General features: G+C 62.4%; 1 protein-coding gene across 1 annotated transcript in view; it reads right to left on the bottom strand.

The window, feature by feature from the left end:
* Positions 1-18,644, bottom strand: part of CASZ1 (castor zinc finger 1) — a 29,623-nt gene extending 10,979 nt beyond the window's left edge. Inside the window, exons 1-11 of the mRNA XM_032415188.1 lie at positions 18,636-18,644; positions 18,238-18,268; positions 13,100-13,576; positions 9,204-10,038; positions 8,140-8,208; positions 6,533-6,623; positions 5,658-5,822; positions 4,612-4,784; positions 3,546-4,390; positions 1,115-1,250; positions 815-878 (exon numbers count right to left, since the gene is read on the bottom strand). Of these exons, the coding sequence (XP_032271079.1) occupies positions 815-878; positions 1,115-1,250; positions 3,546-4,390; positions 4,612-4,784; positions 5,658-5,822; positions 6,533-6,623; positions 8,140-8,208; positions 9,204-10,038; positions 13,100-13,576; positions 18,238-18,268; positions 18,636-18,644 (2,895 nt within the window). The remainder of the gene's footprint in view (positions 1-814; positions 879-1,114; positions 1,251-3,545; positions 4,391-4,611; positions 4,785-5,657; positions 5,823-6,532; positions 6,624-8,139; positions 8,209-9,203; positions 10,039-13,099; positions 13,577-18,237; positions 18,269-18,635) is intronic.
* Positions 18,645-20,000: the final 1,356 nt, after the last annotated feature.

Below are 20,000 nucleotides of genomic sequence, written 5' to 3'. Positions count from 1 at the left end.
AGTGGGGAGGGGGAGCCCATGTAAAGGCTCGACCCACATGGCGCATGGGGCCCTGACAGGAAGGAACGAGGGGGTGCGGGGGCAGTGACCCGAGAAGGGAAAAGGAGAGCAAGAGAGCTAGGAGGGAGGGAGGGAAGGCGGAGGGCACGGGGCCTGTGGCGGAGGGCAGAGGGCAGCAGGGGGCTCCTTCCCCGCCAAGGGCCCAGCCAGGACCCCCACCGGTGAGGTCCGGTCGGGGCCCAGCTCCCTCAGCAGTCACTTGTGTGCGGTAACCAAATTAATCTTGCTATAGTCAAATTTATCATGTGAAGGGGGAAAATATATTTGAGATGATGTATAATTTACAAAGACCCTGCATTATTTAAAATAAATATTCTGGAGCGACCTCTGCGGAAGGCGTCCGAGACCATTACTCAACCCGAAAAGTGGAAATTGATGCTTTGCTCCCACTTTAGGGCCCCTCCCCCACCCCTTTTTAAACAAACAAAAAAATATATAAAATAAATAAATAAAATTAATAACTGAGAGCAGAAGAAGTTAGAGGTCTCTGGAAAAGCTTTTGGAGTCCTCCATCTGAAGGGAAAAAAAGGGTGTCAGAGGCTGGAATATATTTCTTCAGCCAGTTCATTAAATTAATTTGTAAGCAGGGGCTCTGAAATTATATCCGATGAAAAATGGCCTCAAAATTTAAATGGTACAAACTCATCTTATTAGAGGCAAAACATTAAAAAACAAACACATCCCCCCCACCCCCCAGCATAGCTTTAATTTCTCTGGGTGGGGGAATGGGAGGCGTGTGATGGATGGTTCTTACCTTATTCATAAGCGAGGATAAAAGAGATGAATTTGCCGGGACTGCGTGGCCATTTGATTCATTGCTGGAACACACAAACCAAGGGGCTTTAGCTTGGATGTACGTGGGACTGAGCCCAGATACTCACCCTTCCCAGCCCATCCCTCGGGCCCCGGCCCCGCCTGCGACATCTGCCTGGGCAGGACGACGACCCCCGCTAGGAGGGGTCGGCTCCTGGCCTCTGTGCGGTGTGCCTCCAGGAGTGCTGGCCCAGAACCTCCTGCCATGGAGCAGAACTGGGAGGCCCCAGCCTCGCCTCACCTGGGCTCCTTCACAGTCAGGTCTAAACTGCGGTCCTGGGAGACCTCGTGGGGAACCGGGGCGCCAGTGTCCTCACCGGGCTCCTGCTTCACCGGGGTTGTGGGGAACCTGGCGGGGGCGGCCTGCTGCCCGCTTCCTACAGGGGAGGGGAGGGAAGATGGTGTTAGAGGGGCTGAGGGCTTCCTCTGGGCACAAACCGGAACCCCCCCACCGCCCAGCAAGGAGGGCAGTGGGCTGGGTGGGCTGGGGCCCTGGGGGGGAGCCCTGGCTGCTGGTCAGCGATTCTCCCCACTGACATGATCGCTTGTGACGCTTACCCCTGTGTGGCAATTCTTCAAGTGATAATTATTGCAAAATTATGTCAAAGTTGTCCTGGCTCAGGGCCTCCTGGAGGAGAAGGGCGGGAGGCTGGGGAGGGGGCTGGCACGGGGGTGGGGGCCCTTCATTTTCTCCACCGACTGTCACAGTCAATTTGTGGGGCTGCCGCTTAGGCTTTTATTAAAGACTCTGTTAATGCTGAGGGAAAGTGGCAGATCTAGACTGGGAGCTGCGCCCCCTCCGCAGGTCCCCGGCCCACTGTTGCCGGGGCGACGGCCCTGCCTTCCACTGAGCATGCCTAGGAGGGGCATCTGCTGTGTCAGGGCTATGGAAGCTGACAGCCAATCAGAGCGGTTCAAACTATGTGACCTCGCCCGTCAAGCTGTCCAGGGCAGGGATAGGAGGCCCACTCGGGCCGGGCTGGGCTGGACCGGGGCTAGGTGGGAGCTGGTGGGGTGCCGCCACTGGGGGAAAGGCCGGAGCTGGGTGGGCAGGGGACCGGGGAGGCCGAGCAGAGCAGGGGCAGAAGCAGCTGCTGACAGGAGTGTGTCCACCGAGCCCTTCTCCACAATCCCCAAGTGGCTGAAATACTGCTCTGCCCCAAGGCGCTGTGGCCGACAGAGGCCTGCTTCACAGGCAGCAAGTGGCATTTTATTAAAAAATAAAGGAAAACGGGCCCCCTCCCCTTCCTTGCCCTTTCTTTTGGGGGAAGGAGATTTTTCTAATGAAAAGGAAGAAGTTGCCAGTCTGGCCACGGAGCCCCACGTGGCCCTGAAACGGCTGGCCAGAGGGGCATAGCCCCTGGGGCAGTCCTGCTGTCCCTCCCACGCCTGGAATGGAAGGTGGGTCTCGCCACTTCCAGCTGACAGGAGTGTCCCACTGGGGACAGCCGAGTTTTTGGAACTCAGCGTCCACATGCCGGTAGCTCCCCAAAGTCACTTGCCCAAGGTCCCCCAGGATACGGGCAGGCCCTCCGGGAGGTCTGGGCAGATGCCTGGGCTAGGCCGCAGGGACCTTAGGGCTTGGCTGGTCTCGAGATGACCTCACAGAGGAGCAGGGCGCTCGGGCTCAGGAGTCAGACCACCGAGGTCCACCAGACTTGGCCCCCTCTTAGCTGTGTGCCGGGAGCAGACTATCCGCACTGGTCCTTCAGCTCCACAGGGCAGGACTCTGCCCCCCTGTGTGTCCCCAGCACCGGCCAGCTGCCCGGCCCTTAGCAAGCACAGCGGTTGTTGAATGAGTGAAGTGACAGCTGACTTTTGTCACAGGGGACAGGCGAGAGGAGCCAGGTAAACAGAAAAGCCGAAGAGCTCCAGAGACACAGAAGACATTTAAAAAGAGTAGAAAACGTGAGAGAGGAGAACCGCGCCCCTCGGCGAGCCAGAGGGAGGGCGGAGGTGTGAGCAGGAGGCTCCAGCTGCGTTGTCCAACATGGCAGCAGCTGGCCAGGTGTGACTCGGTTGAAGTAATTCCAATAGAAATCAGTTCCCTGGTCACATGGCCAATTTCAAGCGCTCAACAGGCGCCTGTGACTAGTGGCTGCCATACTGGACAGTGCAGAACAGAACGTTTCCGTGGTCGCAGGAAGTTCTACCAGATGGCACTGACTGAGGGGGAGAGACTGGAAGGATGTCCTCGGCCTCGAGGGGCTGGCCAGGTGTGAATCCCAAGCATCCCTGAAGTCTGGCCACCCCACTGGACTCCTGCCCCCTCCAGGTGACACAGAGGGGGGCTCTAGGGAAACGCGGGGCTCCGGGACTGCTCTCATCAGGGGCCGGACTTGGGATGAGGTAGGGTGAGAAGTCAGGGCAGCGGGTGAGGACCAGTTGCCCCCAGGATGTGAAGGCTTAACCGCCTCCACTTCACAGATGAGGGACAAGGGCTGCCTGCAGAGGGTGGGCAGGCCAGAACGAGGGGCCCCCAAGAGCAAATAAATGGTAGGAGGAAGAGACCAGGCAAGATGGGGGGCTGGGCGGGCAGGGGCCGTGGGTGCAGGAGTAGAAAGGCGCTTTGCCAGCCTCCACCCCACTCCCCCTCTGCTCCGCAACCCGAGGCTGTGGGTTCCTGGGGCAGGGCCCAGCCTGCTTCCTGGGGCAGGGCCCGGCCTGCTCACCTGGGTCAAAGGTGGCAGAGGGCTTGAGGGCGGCGGCGGCCAGCCTGGCCATCATGGGTGAAATGAGGCCCTTGCTCGCCGAGATCCTTTCCATGATGGAGGCGGGGGGCACCGGGACGGAGGAGGCAGCCGCCGGGGCAGAGTCGCCGGCTCCCGAGGCAGCCAGAGCGGGCGTGTCAGCGGCTGCTGAGGCCGCCGCCCCTGATGACATGGCACCCAGCAGGCCGGGGGCGCCCACGGGCAGGGAGGTGCCGCTCCGAGCCGGCAGGATGGGGAAGTAGGGGGCGGCGGTGGGCAGGCCTGAGTTGGAGAGGGCCAGCGCCAGCGGGATGGAAGCGGGCAGGCCCTGGGACAGCAGCCCCGAGATCTTGCTGTTGGGAGGCTTGGCGGCACTGGGCACGGCCTCCGAGGTGGCGGCGGCGGCGGCGGCCAGGGAGGCGGAGGACTGCTGGCTGGTCGGGGAGGCGCTCAGGCTGGAGTTCTTGCTGCTCAAGGCCGAGAAGTCGACCAGGTCGTCGTTGCTCGACTCCTCGTGCTCCGTGTCCTTGGCGCCCAGCAGCGAGGCCGGCAGCCCCAGCACGCCCGAGGAGCGCACGTGCCTGCGCTCGTGCTTGCGCTTGTGGGAGGTCATCTGGCTGGTGGAGGTGAAGGTGAAGCCGCAGCCAGCGCGGATGCAGTGGAAGTGGTTGGTGGCCTTGCTGTACACGCAGCCCTCATACCTGCACTCCTCGTACTTGTAGAACTTCTTGAAGCCGTCCTTGGCATACGCGTCATCCTTGATGTGGTAGCTCTTGTGCTTCTCGATGTCACACTTGTTCTTGAAGGTGAACGTGCAGCCGGGGCGCCTGGACGGGACATCGGGAGCCTGTTGCAGGGCCTCGGGGGGCCCGGAGGTGGTCCTGCCCTGCTCCCACCGTGGCCCCGGAGTGGGGTGGGAGGGTCAGGGAGGGGGGAGCCCAGGAGGAGTTTCTGGGCAGCCTCCCACCCCGGTACGGCCCACGTCCCTGTGTCCATCCTTCCCCCCTCTCCCCGGCCAGGAAGCCTCCCCGGCTGGCGCCCCGCTTACCTGCAGTGGAAATGGGTGGTCTTCTGCCCGTAGAACTGGCAGTCAGCTGTGCCGCAGTCCTCGGTGGCTCGGAAGCGCTGGAAACCATCGTTGATGAGCTGGGTGTTCTTCTTGTGGAAGTTCTCGTGGGTCATCACGTCTGACGTGCTGGTATACACCTTGTTACAGCCCACCTGCAGGCAGGACGGCTGTCAGGGCAACTGAGGCCAGGCACCCCAGGGCCCAGGTCAGAGCAGCCATGCTGCTGGCCAGGGACCTCCCTGCTCAGGGGGGCTTCGGCCCCGTAAACATCACCCTGGACAGTGGAGAGCCTCTAACAACCCCTCCGGCCCTCCAGGCCTCGCCTGCGCTCAGGGCCGGGTTGTCTGCAGGGCCCCTGGACGCCTCCCGGCACAGGTGTGACAGTCTAGTCCCACAGGAGGTGAGTTTGGGGTCCTCATCGGCGGCTCTCCCTCCAAAGCCCCTGGCGGTGGGCAGGGCTGGACCTGGGGGGCCTGGCGGTCACCTTCAGCCCAGGGACTCGCTTCGTGGACAGTTCCTGGCACAGGGCCCTCCCCACCCCACCCGGGCTGGGCCAAGGCAGGCAACGTGGCCATATTGAGTAAAAACCAGTGGAACCTGAGCACTCTTGAAGGCTGGGCCGTGCCAGCGTCTGCACCATCTCAGGGCCCGGAGAGCGAGCCCCCCTCTCCTCCCGGCCCAGGTTGTTCCACGGAGCCCATAACAACCCCCTGACAAATACCCGGGGGAGGCGCGCCGGCTGCTATTTGCAACCCCCAGTCGCTCCCCCTGGACCTGACACCTTGAAAAAGCCCAGACTCTGCGTGGCATTAAAACAGAGAATTAAACAAAAACCTCCTCAGGAACCATTTGCGATGCGGCTCTTGGTGTTAAAGCCTGAAAAATGTCGGTCTGTATAAACAGCTCCCTGAGTTGCACCCGCACCAAGTATGGCCATGGGGCTGGCCCCCCGACCCGCCCGACGCTGCCCCCCGGCGCTGCCCCCCGCCCCCCCGCCGCGCTGGCCCCCAGGGCGGGCGGGGCACCTGCATGCAGTGGTAGTGGGTGCTCTTCCCGTTGAGGTGGCAGCCGTGGTAGTAGACGCTGCAGTCGTCCAGCGGGCTGAAGCGCATGAAGCCGTGCTGCAGGGAGTTGTCACGCTTCTTGTGCATGTTGTAGTGACGGATCACGTCCTGCTTGCTCGTGAACCTCTGCGGGACAGCGCCGCGTGGGTCGGGGCCAGCCCCCCTACCTCGCCCAGACCACTGGCCCCTTGGCTGTCCCGGGGAGTAATCCTGCCTGAGGTGGAAGCAGCCCGCGTGGCCTCCAGGCCACCACAGGGGACCGGAGACGGAGCCATTCCAAAGGTTCCGGAGGCCCCCCCCACGCCGACCCTGCCCTGGCCTCCCACCAGGCTCCCGGCAGTCATGCCCAGGAGCAGAGAAGCCGAAGCAGGCCCGGCCCTTCAGGCAGGGGCTCTGATGGGTGACGACTCCTGTTGCCCAGGACCACCGACGGGCTGTGCCAGCGCGAGCTCCCTGGTGAGCAAGAGGGACAACCCGCTCTGCACGTACCAGAGGTGGTTTTGACCATAAGTGACAATCTATCTGGGCCTCAGTGTGATCATCTGTTAGACGGGGCAGGAGACCTGACCTCACGAAGACACTGGGAAGCGTCCGATAAGGGGCCTCTGCCTGCTGGCCTGGTCCCTGGGTCAGGGCAAGCCCCCAGTGAATGGGAGCTTCAGTTATCACCCCGGGGATGCAGTGGGGGCTCAGGATCCTATCAGACGCCTATCTGCGGCTGCTGGTTTTCTGGGATCTCTGCCTGCTTGAGTTGAGAGCCCCCAGGGCACTTGCGGGAAGCTCGTCTGCTGCTGGGCCGGCACGCAGGGGCAGGGCTGGTGACCACCGGGCCCTACCTGGTAGTTGCACTCGGGGTCCAGGCAATGGTAGTGCTCTCGGTACTGGTAGGCGCAGTGGATGTGGCCACAGTGCTGACTGCCTGAGAACCTGCAAGGACGAGCGGGGGGCTCAGGCCTCTCAGGGCAGCAGTCCCAGCGAGGACGCTTCTCAGGCTCTCGGCTGGAGCAGCTGAGAAAAATGTGTGCCCATACCTCAGGGAAGCGCTGCTGGGGTTCAGGGGGGCGCAGGGCCCTGTGTGGGGGTGCAGGGGCAGCAGAGGTAGTCTGTAGGGGTGAAGTGGCAGAGGCCTAAGAAAGCTGGAGGAGGGATTGCGCCTGTTGGGAATCCCAGAGCCACTGAACTGCAGGCCTGTGCCACCTGAGCTGGGAACGAGGGCCCAGGGAGGCGCACAGGCCTGGCACCAAGGTGGGGAGGAAGAAGCCGGGGCAGGTCGAAAGTCAGAGCAGAGACACAGGAAGACGCCTGGGATGGGATGGGATGAGGCGGTGAGGGCAGGAGCCCCCCACGGTGGCCCGACTGCCTTTCCTGCAGGTGCCGCCGCTGGCCCCCCACCCAGGGCTAAGCCAGGTGCTGCAGATACAGGCTGGGAGGGCCCAGCTGCTGAGAGGTGTTAAAGCCTCTCTCTGTCCTGGGCTTTCCTGACACTTGAAACAGCCCAGGGTTATGAATTTTTAAAGCACAGCATCTGTTCGGCTTCCTGCAGCAGGGAGTGTGCTCTCCAGCCAACACGGCAGCCAGGAGCCCCCGGCTGCCCGGCCACTGCCTGCCTCCCGGGAAACCCCGTGCCTTCTCTAGGCCCCGAGGCTGCCGGGGTGTGGCTCTCGGTCTCGGTGCCGGCTACCCTGGGGAGGCTGCTCTGGGGGAGAGCCCACAGTGACAGCGGGGAGGAGACGGGCCTCAGACTGCAGGACAGAGATGGAGACCCCCTTACGAGGGGAGAATGACTTGCAAATACATATTTACGCTGAAGCTGCCAAAAGGGCCATCTGCTGAGGCCCTAATAATAATGATAATAATAATAATAGAACGGAGAGAAGCTGAAAAGGCAGAGAGGGGTGGGAAGAACCTAGATCAGCAGAAAGACAGAGGCCGGGGCGCAGCCCCTGCTACGTGCTGCCCCATTGGGCGCTGGCAGCGAGGGGCCTGATTTGGGGGAATCTGTTAAGGTGAAGGTTCTTTACCTGCCCATCCCGCTGCCTTAGAAATGTACAGGAGCGGGTCTGGAGTTGGGCGGTGAGGATCAAGGCCTGGCCCAGGGAGCACACTGAGGCCAGGTCAGGGAGGACCATCGCCCACACCCCCTTCTCATCCCCACTGGTTCAGCTCTGGCCTGCGTCCCACCCAAGACTCCATGTAAGCGACAGTGGGGCTCTGGGCTCACCTGTGGCCTTTGGACACCCTGGCCCAGACCACATCAGGGGGCAGGGGCTCTGAGATGGGGTGCAGTCTCTTGGGGGAATTTGAGGCCAGGAGTGCACAAGGGTGGGGAAGCAGTAGGCACCTTGGCACTGGCGGTCAGGTGGACCTATGGTCCCACAGTCCCTAGGCGTTCCTGGCACCATCCCACCTTCTCTCCGTGGCCGTCTCCTCCCCAGGGGCCTACCTGGCAATATATTTCTGGTAAATGTTTACATCTTCGGTGACAGCTGGTTTATCTGTGGGCAATCCGTTCCTGGCGAGAGACACACAGGGCACAGCCGATTAGCGGACAGGGGGTAGCCTCATGCCCCAGGAGCGTCTAAGGGGCAGCTCCCTGCCCTGGGGCCCTGGCCCTTCCCTCTCTTGCTCTGTCATGTTCTGAGGCCCTCGAGGTGGGACTGAAAAGCGCTTTTGGCAGAACCCTGGCTCGGGTTCAATTCGCCCAACTCTGGCCAAGCAGGACCATCCCAAGCTGGCCGGCTGGAGGGCTCCACCTCAGTCGTGGGCCCAACCTGGAGTCCAGCTGTGTAGGAAGCCTTAGAAGCTGGGCCCTGGCCCCCGTTGTACACCATGAGTCAGGAGGATGCTGGGAAGACCCCAGGGGAAGGGGCGAGAGCAGTGCCAAGCAAGTGTGGTTAGCTGGTCAGAACCAACCCCCCCCGCCAGGCCAGTGGGCAACTCCCTAGATCAGCTCCCAGGTTGTGGGCTCTGCCTCAAGGGTGCGGGAGGGTGTCTCCCAGTCCCACACAATTGATCCACAGAGGATTTTACCATGGCCTGGGGGTTAGCAATGAGTGGGCTCACCCCCACCCCAGACTCCTGCCTTCTCTTGCTGCCTTCCCCAGAGCCCAGGCTTTGAGCCTGGGAGCCACGACCACCAGTTTGGAGCCCAGAACCCCTAACCCGGACTGGGGCTTCCCCAGCCAACCCCAAGGCTGCATCTGAGGTGGAGAAAGCCTGTCGCTGGGAAATGGGGGTCACAGTAGGCCCCGGTGTGCTTGTTAGCAGATGAGCACACGTGAGAGCAAGTGTGCACACCGCAAGATGTCCGGCCCATGAACCGGGCATGAGCGATTATGTGTGTGTGTGTGCAAGCACGTGTATGAGAACCTGAGCATGTATTAACCTGTGTGCGTGGCAGATATGCCTAAGGGATGAGTGGATGTGTGCACAAGCATGGGCTTCAGAGGCAGAGAAGTGGGCCTCCTGGCTACTCGAGTCCTGAGCTCAGGATGGGGCGTGACTTACTTGACAGTGGAGACGGTCCCCGTGGTGATGGAGTCTGTTTTGGAGAAGGTCGACTTCAGGTACTCGGGAGTGTTGAAGGGCAGGGAGGCAGGTGGCTCAGGCCCTGGCCCAGGGGCGCTGGGAGCACTGGGCACGCTGGGGAGGGGCGCAGGAGCCAGGCTGGGGGTGGGCGGGACCTTGGCAGGGCCCGGCTTCTGGATGGCGCGGACGTCATACTTGGAGGGGCGCCCCACCTTGCCCGTCTTGAAGGCAATGGCCCCGCCCATGTCGGGGCTGCCTTCCCCGGGCTTGAAGAGATGGAGGTATTTGACATTCTCCAGGTCGTACTTGGATGGCTTCTTGTAGGTGCTACCGTTCTGGGGCCGCAAGTTCTCGCCTGTCTTCAGTTTCTGGATGAAGAAGTCGTACTTGGAGGCGCGGGCCACTAGGCCCTGCATGGGGACACTGCTGTGTGAGGGCAGGGGCAGGATGGTGGCCTTGGTCTCCAGGTGAGCTGTGCTGCTGGGCAGCCTCAGGCCAGGCAGGGGCCCCGCCACCTCCTTGCCCGCCCGCTCCTCGGCCTTGGTGCTGTGGGCTGGCCAGGAGAGCTGCTCGCCGGCCTTGAGCTTGCGGATGTACTCCTCGTATTTGGAGAAGCGTGCCCGCTTGCTGAGGGCATCCTCGGAGGTGGGCAGCATGGAAGAGGTGGCCACCTCCGGGATGGAGCCTGTGTGCAGCTTCTCGAAGCTGATCTTCCTGGCCAGCTCGTCCCTCGTGTTCTGGTCATCATAGCCAAACATGCCGAGGAACTCGGTCATGGTGGAAGCCGCGTAGTCCCGGAGCGAGGAGGCCTCTCCTGCGGTGTGGGGAGAGCCCAGTCACTTCTGGGAAAGAGCAGGGTGGCCAAGGGATGGGGGGCAGCCCCTCCCCACGAGCCCCCACCCACAGAAGGAGGAGGCTGGCATGGGGAGGGGGCGGAGCACGACATGATCTATGGACATTTGGCTCACTTGTTAGGTTTTACGACTCTTAAATTAATTTGTTTAAAAAAAAAGTAATTAATACCGGGGTAAAATAAAACGAGTTCATCAATGCCAGGAAAATCAATTTCCTAAATGTTCTGGCCGATGGCTTTTCAGTACATTAAACAAAGTTTCATAAATGTCTCCTCTCTCTCGCCTTGGCCTAATATGAAAGAGAAGTCACTTTACTGGAAGTAAGGCCAGATCCCAACCTGCCTCCTCAGGGTGGGGTGACATGGGGGCTGGGGACAGGTAAGGATGTGGGCCAGCGGCCATGCCATCAGGAGGGACCCCAGGAGGTGAGGGAGCCCTTGGGGACAGGGTTGGGGTGGGACTGGTTAAGCCCACCTGGGGGACTCTCCCGGACCCCCCAAGTGGACACACAGCCCCTCATCCCTGGGAGGTGGAGGGCTTGCCCCAAGCCTCCCCAGGAGCTGGCCTCTTGGCTTCCCACCAGCCCCCCAGTGGCTGAGGGTCCCAGACAACGGGGCGGAGGGGGCAGGTGCCCTGCGGATGTGTTTACTCAGACTCACACAGGGCTCTTTGCAGCGAAGATTTATGACGTGGGGAGTCCTACGAACCTCCCCTGTCAATCCTCGTGCTTGCGTGTGAGGGCGGTCCCCCCGAGGAGAGTCCGGGCCTGAGAGGTTGGGCCTGACAGCCCTGGCAGCGGACAGACTACGGCCCATCTGTGGGCCCCGCCTGTGCCCACTGCGGGGGCAACTTCTCCACAGGGACATGAGCAAACAACCGTGCGCACGCGCGCACACACATGCACACCTCCAGCTACCTGCCCAGCTCCACAAAGACACACACACGTGGACACAAACCACCCTAAATCCTACACGCACCTCCCCAGGATGAGTCCCCTGATGGTGGAGGCAAGCTGATCCTACGCTGCCTGGGCTCTTCCTGTGGAGACCGGCCTCCCTGCACACGCCACCTTCCACCACAGCAGACGTGTGACTTCCGGCGCACCCAAACCTGCTCATTCCCGTGCAGAAACTCGCTAAACACCTACTATGTGCTGTGCCCTGAATCAGGGGCGGGTGCACATAGGAGGGTGAGACCCTCATGGGCCTCAGGGATACACATGTCCTCTGCATTCTTGTCTGAGCCCGCAAAGCCGGGCACACTCGGACCAGAGGATGCCTGGCTGGGAGTCCCAACAGCACAGCAGGGGAAGGCGTGGCTGAGGAAGGGGAGGCCCAGGACCCCAGCAGCGCGGCCGATGGGGGCCACCTCCCAACCCACATCCCCACCTACCAGGTCTGTGTGAGGACAGTCACAGGTAGCACCTGGCCCCCAAGGTGGGCAGAGTGACTCCAGGAGCCAACAGACGGCTGTTCCCTGGGGCAGGGTGGCCGGTGGGCCACTGTCCTGACCTCAAGCTATGTGGGGTGGGGGGGCCCAGCCTGGGAGGAGTGGGCTCTGGCTGCTAGATTCAGTGGTTCAGGGACCAGGGAAAGGGGCTAAAAATAGCAGGAGGCAGCTGAGCCCTCACTATATATGGCAGAGAGACAGAAGGCTTTGAAGGGCAGGCAGCTTAGCGGAGGGAGGGGGCCCGGCAGGGGTCTGGGGCAGCCCAGAGGCCTGCATTCCTGAGCCCCCAGGCCCAGAGAAGGTGGCCCGAGCCCGGTGGGCGGATAGGGCTCCAACTGGTTCTCTCTGGTGGCCCGGGCTGAGCAGGCTGCCCTGGGTGTCAGACCGCAGTCCCACGGGGCCTCCAACCCGAGGAGGAGCGATGCCTGGGTCATGAGGCCACTGGCAGTTCCAGCCCTACCTCTACGGTCCCAGCTCCCCACTTGGGCTGAGAGAAGGCAGGAGCCAGGGCAGAGCTGGGCCTGGGAGGGGCTGGGGCCCCGATGGGACAGCGGCCCTTGTCCCTGTCCCTCCCTCTCCTCTGGCTCAGCACAATCACCTTGTGTCTGGGAATGGCAAGGGCTTTTCCTATCAGAGGAAACTGAAGGTCACACTTTTCCTCATTGATCTTGCAATGTTTGTTAATTACTCTGTCACTGATGTGGCGAAGGATAATTAAACAGCTCTGTTTATATCTTATATGCATAATTATGTAGCTGCGCAGGGCTCCCCGCGCAGGGAGGAGATGCGCCCCTCGCTGCAGGGGGAAGGGGATCGGGGAGCAGGCAGGGGAGGCTCGGGGCACCAGGCACAGGCCTGAGAAGGAGGCTGGGAGCGGGAGAAAAAAACCCCAGACCTGGGGTTCCATCCTAGCGGTGGTGACCCCCTTCCACCCGAAACTGCAGGCCCTCCCTCCCTGGAGGGGAAGGAGCTCGGGGTTGCTCTGAGTTGTAAGGACAAGGAGAGCCGAAAAGCTGGGCCTTAGCCATCTCGTGCACAGGAAAGAGGTCAGCCAGAGGAGCGCGTCCCGGGCAGGTGGGTATGATGGGACATGCAGGCTGGGCCGGGTGGGGCCATCCTGTGGCCCTGGGCCTCACCCCTGAGAGGTCCTGCCTGGGATAGCCAGTGTCCCTGGTGAGGGTAAGGCTTTCGGGAGAGGGCAGGGGAGGGTGGGAGAGCAGGCCTATCCTGGAGCTGACCAGCCCCGCCCCTGCAGGCTCCTCTGTGCAGGTGTGGAGAGACAGTCCAACAGTCTGTCCTCTGTCCTGCGTCCCTGCAGCCATCAGACACCGCTGTGCTCACGGCCGCCCCCCTCACCCTGGGAAGCTTCTCTCCCACCCCGAGCAAGTCTCCCGTTCTGGCCACTACCTTGGCCCTAGGCCCCATGTCAGGAGGACTGGCGGGGCGGAATGAGGTACCGGTAAGGGGAGCACACGTGGGGGAAGGGGGCAGGCTCCGCGGATCCCCTACTCCCCCTCGACGGGACCATGCCATCCAACCATCCATCCGTCTGTCTGGGGCTCAGACACCTACCTGAAGCCTGCTTGGCACTGGGGCCGCTGTTGTCCTTGGAGGCTGCCCCATCAGACTCCTTCTCGTCTGCAACACCACTGCCATCCTTGGGGGGCTCTTCGCCGTGGTCCTCCTCGTCGCTGCAGCCCTGGGGCTGCACCATGTAGACGCCCTCGGGGGGCAGCTCCAGGCCCTCGCGGCCGATCCGTCCCAGGCCCAGCGCGGGCGCGGGCTCCTCGCTGTACTCGCCGTTGACCCACTTCTCGATCACCGCCCGCCTCTTGTCTTCCTCGCTGCGGGCGCCCCGGGCCACACCGGCCTCTCGGTCCCGCGGCCGCAGCGGGCTGCCCTCGGCCTGGGGGCCCGCCTCCGCCCCCTTCTCCACCACCACCTGGCGGCTCAGCTTGGCGCAGATGGCATTGAGCTTCAGGCCGCCTTTGCGCTTGGCCGCCATCGCGGGCTTGCCTGCGGGCGGGTCGGTGCACCGGGTGCCTTCAGCTGTGGGGCGGACGGAGAGATCAGGGGCGGGCGTGTGCTGGGCTCGCCCCCCCCACCCTTGGCAGCCCCCAGGCCCCATGTCTTCCCAATCCTCCGCCTTCCCCGCACTGCCCCGAGCCTGGCTGGCGGGGCCTCGGGCCCTTCACCGGACCCGGAGCTCCAGGGGCCCAGCTCACCCGGCGCTCCGTCCCCAGAGCTGGGCACTGGGGCGGGCCTGTACTAGGTGGTTCAAGGAGGGCTTGTTTGTAAATGAACATCCTAATGGATGATCTTCAAACACCAGGGGCAGGCTTCTCCTCAGCACCTGGTTTCTGGAAGCATTTCCTACACTTGCTTGGCCCTCAATTCCTCTTCTGAGAGGCAGGCCAGACATGACCCCAGATTGAGGAGGCGGTGTGTCCTCTGACACGCAAGGATACCAAGGCACGCACGCCGGCTGAGGGGCTGGGCACTGGGTAACACTGGTAAGTGACAGCATCTTGGGAGCATCTGCCACCCCGCCCCCCTCCATGGCCTGCCGCGCAGGGAGGAGACTGCCGAGAGCCAGGGAGCAGCCCGCACCAACCTCCTGCCTTCCTGTCCCAGCCACAAGGGGCTGGCACCCTTCCCCACCTGAGCATCTCTTCCCTGGCAGCTCCTCTGCCAGACCTGGTCCCTGGGCCCCACCGGACTCCTACCTCTGCTCACTGGAGAGCCCCAAGACCCCTTCCTTCTCCCCCCAGCCACCCAGGGCCCTCCGAAGGCCTCTGTCTTTCCTCCCTCCCCTCCCCTTCACAGACCCGCTCGAATTCTCTGGCCAGTTCCTTTCCCCAATCCTCAGTGAGGGCCATTCAAGGACAGAACTCCTGATAGTCCCTCCAAGAACCGCTCATCCCCATCCGGGGATCTCACTCTGCCTTCTCAGCCTCGGCCAGCTCCCGCGGCCCTTGTAGACCTGGCTGATTCCGGGAAGCCCACGTCCCCGCCTGGAGAAGCCACAGCTGGAGCAGGCTGGGATTCCTCAGATCCCCAACAGAGAGCCCAAAAGCTGCAGTTGCGGTGCCGAATGCCTGCACATGACAGCTCGACAGAAACTCTAACTAAGGCCGCCCGAGGCCTCACCACCTTCCTCACGGCTGCTGAGCGGGGCGCCCAGGGTCCGGGGTGGGGGTGATGGCGCACGGCAAGTCCCCGCACCACACAGCCTGGGACCTGCCACAAAGGCCAAGGGTGGACACACATACACATGTTTGTGTATCTGTCTGTCTGTCCTCCACCCTTCCATCCGTCCATTTAGTCAGCTCCTGTTGTGGGCCAGACCCTGTGGTGGGCTGGGCACACAGGCTCAGCCCACACTGGCTTTGGGCACCGGGCCCCACTGGAGTCTCTCAGTGGCAGGGCTCCCTCGCGTGTCCCTCAGCGGAGGAATGGGCATGTCTGAGTCTCCACCCACAATGGTCAAAAGGCTGAGTGAGGGCAGGGGCTCCGCTCCCAGGGCCGTGGGCAGAAGGGGGTTCCCTATAATGTGTCAATACCCTAAAAACCCCCACACGTGGAAGCCCCCTGAGAGGCATGCTCAGACAGGATGACCACACCTGGGCCTGCCCAGGGACCCTGTTCCACGAGACTCGGCTTGTGCACCCGGGTGGTTGCACAATGCCCAGCAGCCCCAGACCTGCCCTGAAGCCGGCCGCCAGGGCACATGGCCTGGGGCCCTGGGGGCCCGGTGACCGAGACCAGGCTAGGTAGTGTTCACTGCCAGAGAAGGCTCTGCTTGGCTCACACCAGTCCTCCCAGTCCTGGGGCCCTGGCTCTGCTGGGCCCCACCCTTGCCCAGGCCAGGGGCCCGCTCTCCCCAAGTTCACCCAGATCTCCAAGTCCGTGCTGCCCATGCCCAAGTCTCCAAGCACTGACATGGGTCCCCTAGTCACACCATCCCACCCAACTGCTGGGCCAGCCGCCAGGCTGCACGACACCAAGTTTCCTCCAGCAGACCTACAGGCAGCAGGCCTCACCTGGCCCCCTCTGTCCCCTGCCCTGGTCGGGAAGGGAAGGGGGGAGTAGGGGAGCCTGCTCTATTTTTACCAGGAGGTAAGCAGCCAAGTGTGTATGGCAGACAGCAAATGGATCTATAAATATTTATCCCAAGGAAGAGGGAAGCAGAAGCTCCCAGGGCTGCACTTGCTGCTGGTGACAGCCCTCCCTGGGTTCCCACCCATCCTGGAGCCTCCCGGCACTTGGGCCCACCCAGTCCAGCCCACCCTCCCCTGGTCTCGGCCGTGTGCCTGGCTCGGTCCCTCCTGGGCCCCCACCAGCTGCGATGCAGCTGTGCACCCAGGGCCCACCCCCAGCCCACAGGCCCCTTTGCTCCGCCTACACCCCCCACACCTGCCCTCCAGATGCTGCTCTGCCCCAGCCCACCTGCCTTCCAGATGTTGCCCTCCCTCTGACTCTACTGCTGGTCCCAGGGGTAGAGGTGGAGAAGGCGTGTGGGCCTGGGGTGCAGGGCAGGAGGCAGAGGCTAGGGCAGCGGTAGGGAGTATGAAAGAGCTAAGGTCCATCCGCCTTCCGGCCCACTCCGCGGAGCCCTTCTCCCCTCCCCCTCCCTCAGGGCCCTGGGACATACAGACTACCCCCCTCGTGGTCTGACCCCAGGCTCCTGTCCATGTAAACATTCCCCCGACTTTCTTCCCTAAAATATAAACGCCGTGGCCAGGCCTCAATGGGAGGAAGCCATCCGTCCCCGGCCCTGTCACTGCCCCTTTCATCTCCTTCCCGCCACCAGCCTGCCCGCTGCTGTATTTACACTGGACACTTCCTCTGGGAACAATACTGCCCAGGAGGCAGGCTTGGGCCGGAGGGTGGGAAGGCGAGGGGACTCCTGCACTGCTTACTCAGGGACAGGCTCCAGAAAGGAGGCAAGGGGCGAGGCAGCTGAGGTGGGCCCAGTCAGGCCCGGGGGAAGGAGTGGCCAGGACCTGCACGCAGGAAGCAAGCCCAGCGGCTCTCCCAGACTCTAGCCTCTGGCCCCGGCAGCTCTGGCCCCGTGGGGTGAGCCTCAGGAGGTGGCACAGCCCCGGGGCACAGCCTGGCTCTCCCCCTTGCTAGCTCACGGCCCTGGGCGGGCTCTCCCCCCGTGAAAGGGCCACAGGACTTTAAGGTGGGAGAGCGGTGGCAAGCAAGGACCGGAGGGGGGGGGGGGGGGGGGGGGGGGGGGGGGGGGGGGACAAGCAAGCAGGTGTGGTGCACATCTAGGCACAAGATCCCAAGACCTGGAAACCTCACCTGGCCCTGAAGAGAGAGGGGAGACCAGAGAGGCTGGGGGGCCTGGCCGGGGGGCAGGCTGCCCACTCAGCAACAAATGCCCCCCCCCCCACATCAGCTCCCAGGGTCTGAATCTTCCCTCCCAGTGCTCCAAACTCCACCAGCCCACCTGCAAGCAGCCCTCCTCTGTGAGCTGAGCAGATCCTGGCGGCAGACAGGTGGGGCAGAAACCGGACTTTCCATGCACATTTCTGGGGACTATCTCACGATATGCCTCACGGTGACCCAGTGAAGCAGGGACTGCCCTCATCCCTTCTTTAATAGAAGAGGCAACTGATCCTGGAGCCGCACAGACACCCCAGAGCCTGGGCTCACAAAGGCCCCAGGCTCAGCAAGGCGCTGAGGCTGCCACCACGTCCCCAGTTCAGGCTCCTGGGTGGGCTGTAGGAAGTCCCAGGCCTCTCTGCCCCATCTCCTCCTCACCCCCACTCCTGGTTCCCATAACACGGAGCCCCCTAAAGTGTTAACTGCAATGGGTAAAATGGTGCAGCAGATTGCTACAATAAATAATTTACTGATATTTATAAATATTCAAATCAGCCAGCTTCAGAAATCAAATGAAGGGAGGGCCTCGGGAGAAGGGCCGGTTATGGCAGGAATCTCATCACTCCCTCCAAAGGCTGAGGAGGCCAGGGCTCCTGCCAGTTATGGGGGAGACAGGGGGGCTCCTATAGCTGCACCTGGGCCCCTGGTCCCGGATCTCTGGGGACTAAGGGGTTGGGGGTGGCTGGAACGGCTCCACCTCCCGGCCAGGTTGGGGCCAGGCCCTCCCCTGACCTGCTCAAGGGGATGAGAAGCTCCAGTGCCCAGCGCCCATGGCCTGGTTCTCCAAGTTGCTTGTCCTGCTGTGTGTGTGGGGGGGCAGTCCCTGGGGGCTGGGCAGGCCTGGCAGCCCCCCCCCCAAACTCGTGAGTAATGTGTTTCGGGGCCGGGCGGCCTGTCAGCCACCAGGCTCCGGGTGCTTTATGGGCTCTGCCTGGTGGCTCTGAACTCCCTGGTAGGAAATAAAGTTCTCCCTGTGCGTCCCTTCTAAACATTTCACTCAGTGGAAACGGTGTTTAAGAAAAATGAGGACATATTTCTTCCTAAGGACGCAGTGTCCCCTTTGGGCAGCCTAACGCCCGCTGTATATCAGGAGGTGGGGAGGCAAGGGCCAGGCACCCATCCCTGGGGTGGGGATGCTCCAGGGCCCACCTGCCCGCAGCCAGGCAGCTCAGGGGCCACGGACACTGCCAGGCCACGGGCCCACAGCCCGGAGTGATAGGGCAGCTGGGACCCTCTGAATACCTCCCGTGCTAGAGATCGCACTGGGCACGTCAGTGACCACCCACCCCCAACAGTCCCATGAGGCTTTTGACCTGTCCCCATTTCCAGACGAGGAAGCAGAGCCTGGTGAGATTAGTAACTGCCCACGGTCACCCAGAGTCAGTGCTGGAATTGGACTCCCACGGGGCTCGGATGTCCAAGGTCACGGTCTAACACCCCACACGCCCCTCCCACAGCCTCCCAATCAGGGTGGTGGCAATGTTGGAGCCTCCACCCTTGCATCCCTAAGAACTTGAACTTGACGGGCCACAAACCCCAGTTTTGGGGGAGATGTGTCTACGTTCATTCAACACCCCCTCTGAACTCCTTCTACAGGCCAGGCCCTGGGCTTAATCCTCAGGACACGACGTGAGCAAGACAGACTGTCCTGGTTCCTGCCACCACAGCCAGCTCAGACTTAAGACAAGGGGGCAGACATTCACGTCATTACAAGCGCCATCACTGTGGTGAAAGGTCCAGGTGCCACAGGGGCAGCGAGTCTGGGGAGCCAGGAAGGGTCCCCCTAGAGACAGGTGCCCCATCCCCTGCTTCCCCCCAAGCTCCCTGACCATCCCTCCCACCTCTCTCCTCGCCCCCACAGCTAGCCCAGTTTGCCTCCCTATTATCTTCTTCAGCACTGACTCCCTCCCCCAGCCAGCACCTGTCCTCTAGGAGAGGGTGTCCTCCTCTCTTGGGCCAGAGCCCACCTCCAGCTCAGAACAGAAGGGCCGCCCAGCTTTTGCGGGTGAGAGCAGGGCCACTGCTCCCCAGGGCTCTCAGCCAGGACCCCTGGTCCCCAACAGTGCTAAGGCAGGAAGTGGGGGGGCCCCGGCCGCCAGGTCCTACTTGCCCCCCTTTGTTTATTTATTTATTATGATTTTTTAGTCCAGTTAAAAGGTTTACTATCCAGACGCGTCTAAGTGGCCTCACTTAGCGTAAGTAACTCTATAAATCAGGGGAACTGTTAGCATCCACCGCACAGGCTGGCTATCAATCTCCCCCAGGTCACAGCCAAACAGGAAGGGGAGAAAAAAAGAGCTACCACCCAGGGGAGATTTAAAACACACACACGGCGCACACACAGACCGTGCACGCGCACACACACTCGGGCGTCTCCGTATTTGTACAATATTATTAGAAGTCACACGTGCACATGCGGAGTGGCCCGGAAACTGAGCGTGCTGTGTGTGGCCATGATAACAGAGCACAAACAGGGCTCCTGTGGCTGAAAAGGGAGTCAGAGCCCGAGGGCAGGGAGCCTCCCATGGGCCACCCCCAGGGCTGGGCGCTCACGCCTGAGCTGCCCTGCCCCGGCGAGTGGCTCTGGAGGGCCCGGGAGGGGCTCCGCTCGGTCCCCTCCACTCTCTGTGGCCCCTGCCTCTGTAAACCCAAAGGGCCGAGCTTTCCCCTTTTGTGTGCCCAAGGTAAGCACTCAGCGGGGAGGTGGAGCCGTGGAAAGCGCCAGGGAGGCCGGCACTCGCAGGCCACCGCAGAGGGGCACGCTGTGGTCCCAGGTCCTCGCCAGCCGAGGCCACCCAAGGCCGGTCCCGCCCCCGACACAGCACAGGACTCAAGAAGGGTGGCACCATCTGAAGGAGTGACCAGCGGCCTCGGAAGGTGCCCAGGCTAGGTGAGCGCCCAGAGGCACCTGTCCACAGGGATGCCCCACCTTTTTACTCCAGTAGGTGTGGCCGCATGTGCACGCAGCTTGGACACAGGTCCCCACCCCCAACACCCAGAGAGGCCCCGGACCTGGAAGGACCCACTAGTTGGGCCATACCAGACAGCGGAGTGGGAGAGGCCTCTCCTGGCCTCC

This window comes from Phoca vitulina, unplaced genomic scaffold (assembly GCF_004348235.1).
Source record: "Phoca vitulina isolate PV1807 unplaced genomic scaffold, GSC_HSeal_1.0 scaffold2, whole genome shotgun sequence".
Classification (NCBI taxonomy): domain Eukaryota; kingdom Metazoa; phylum Chordata; class Mammalia; order Carnivora; family Phocidae; genus Phoca; species Phoca vitulina.
The sequence above is the reverse complement of the archived record's forward strand: the minus strand, read 5'-3'. Positions and strand labels throughout refer to the sequence as shown.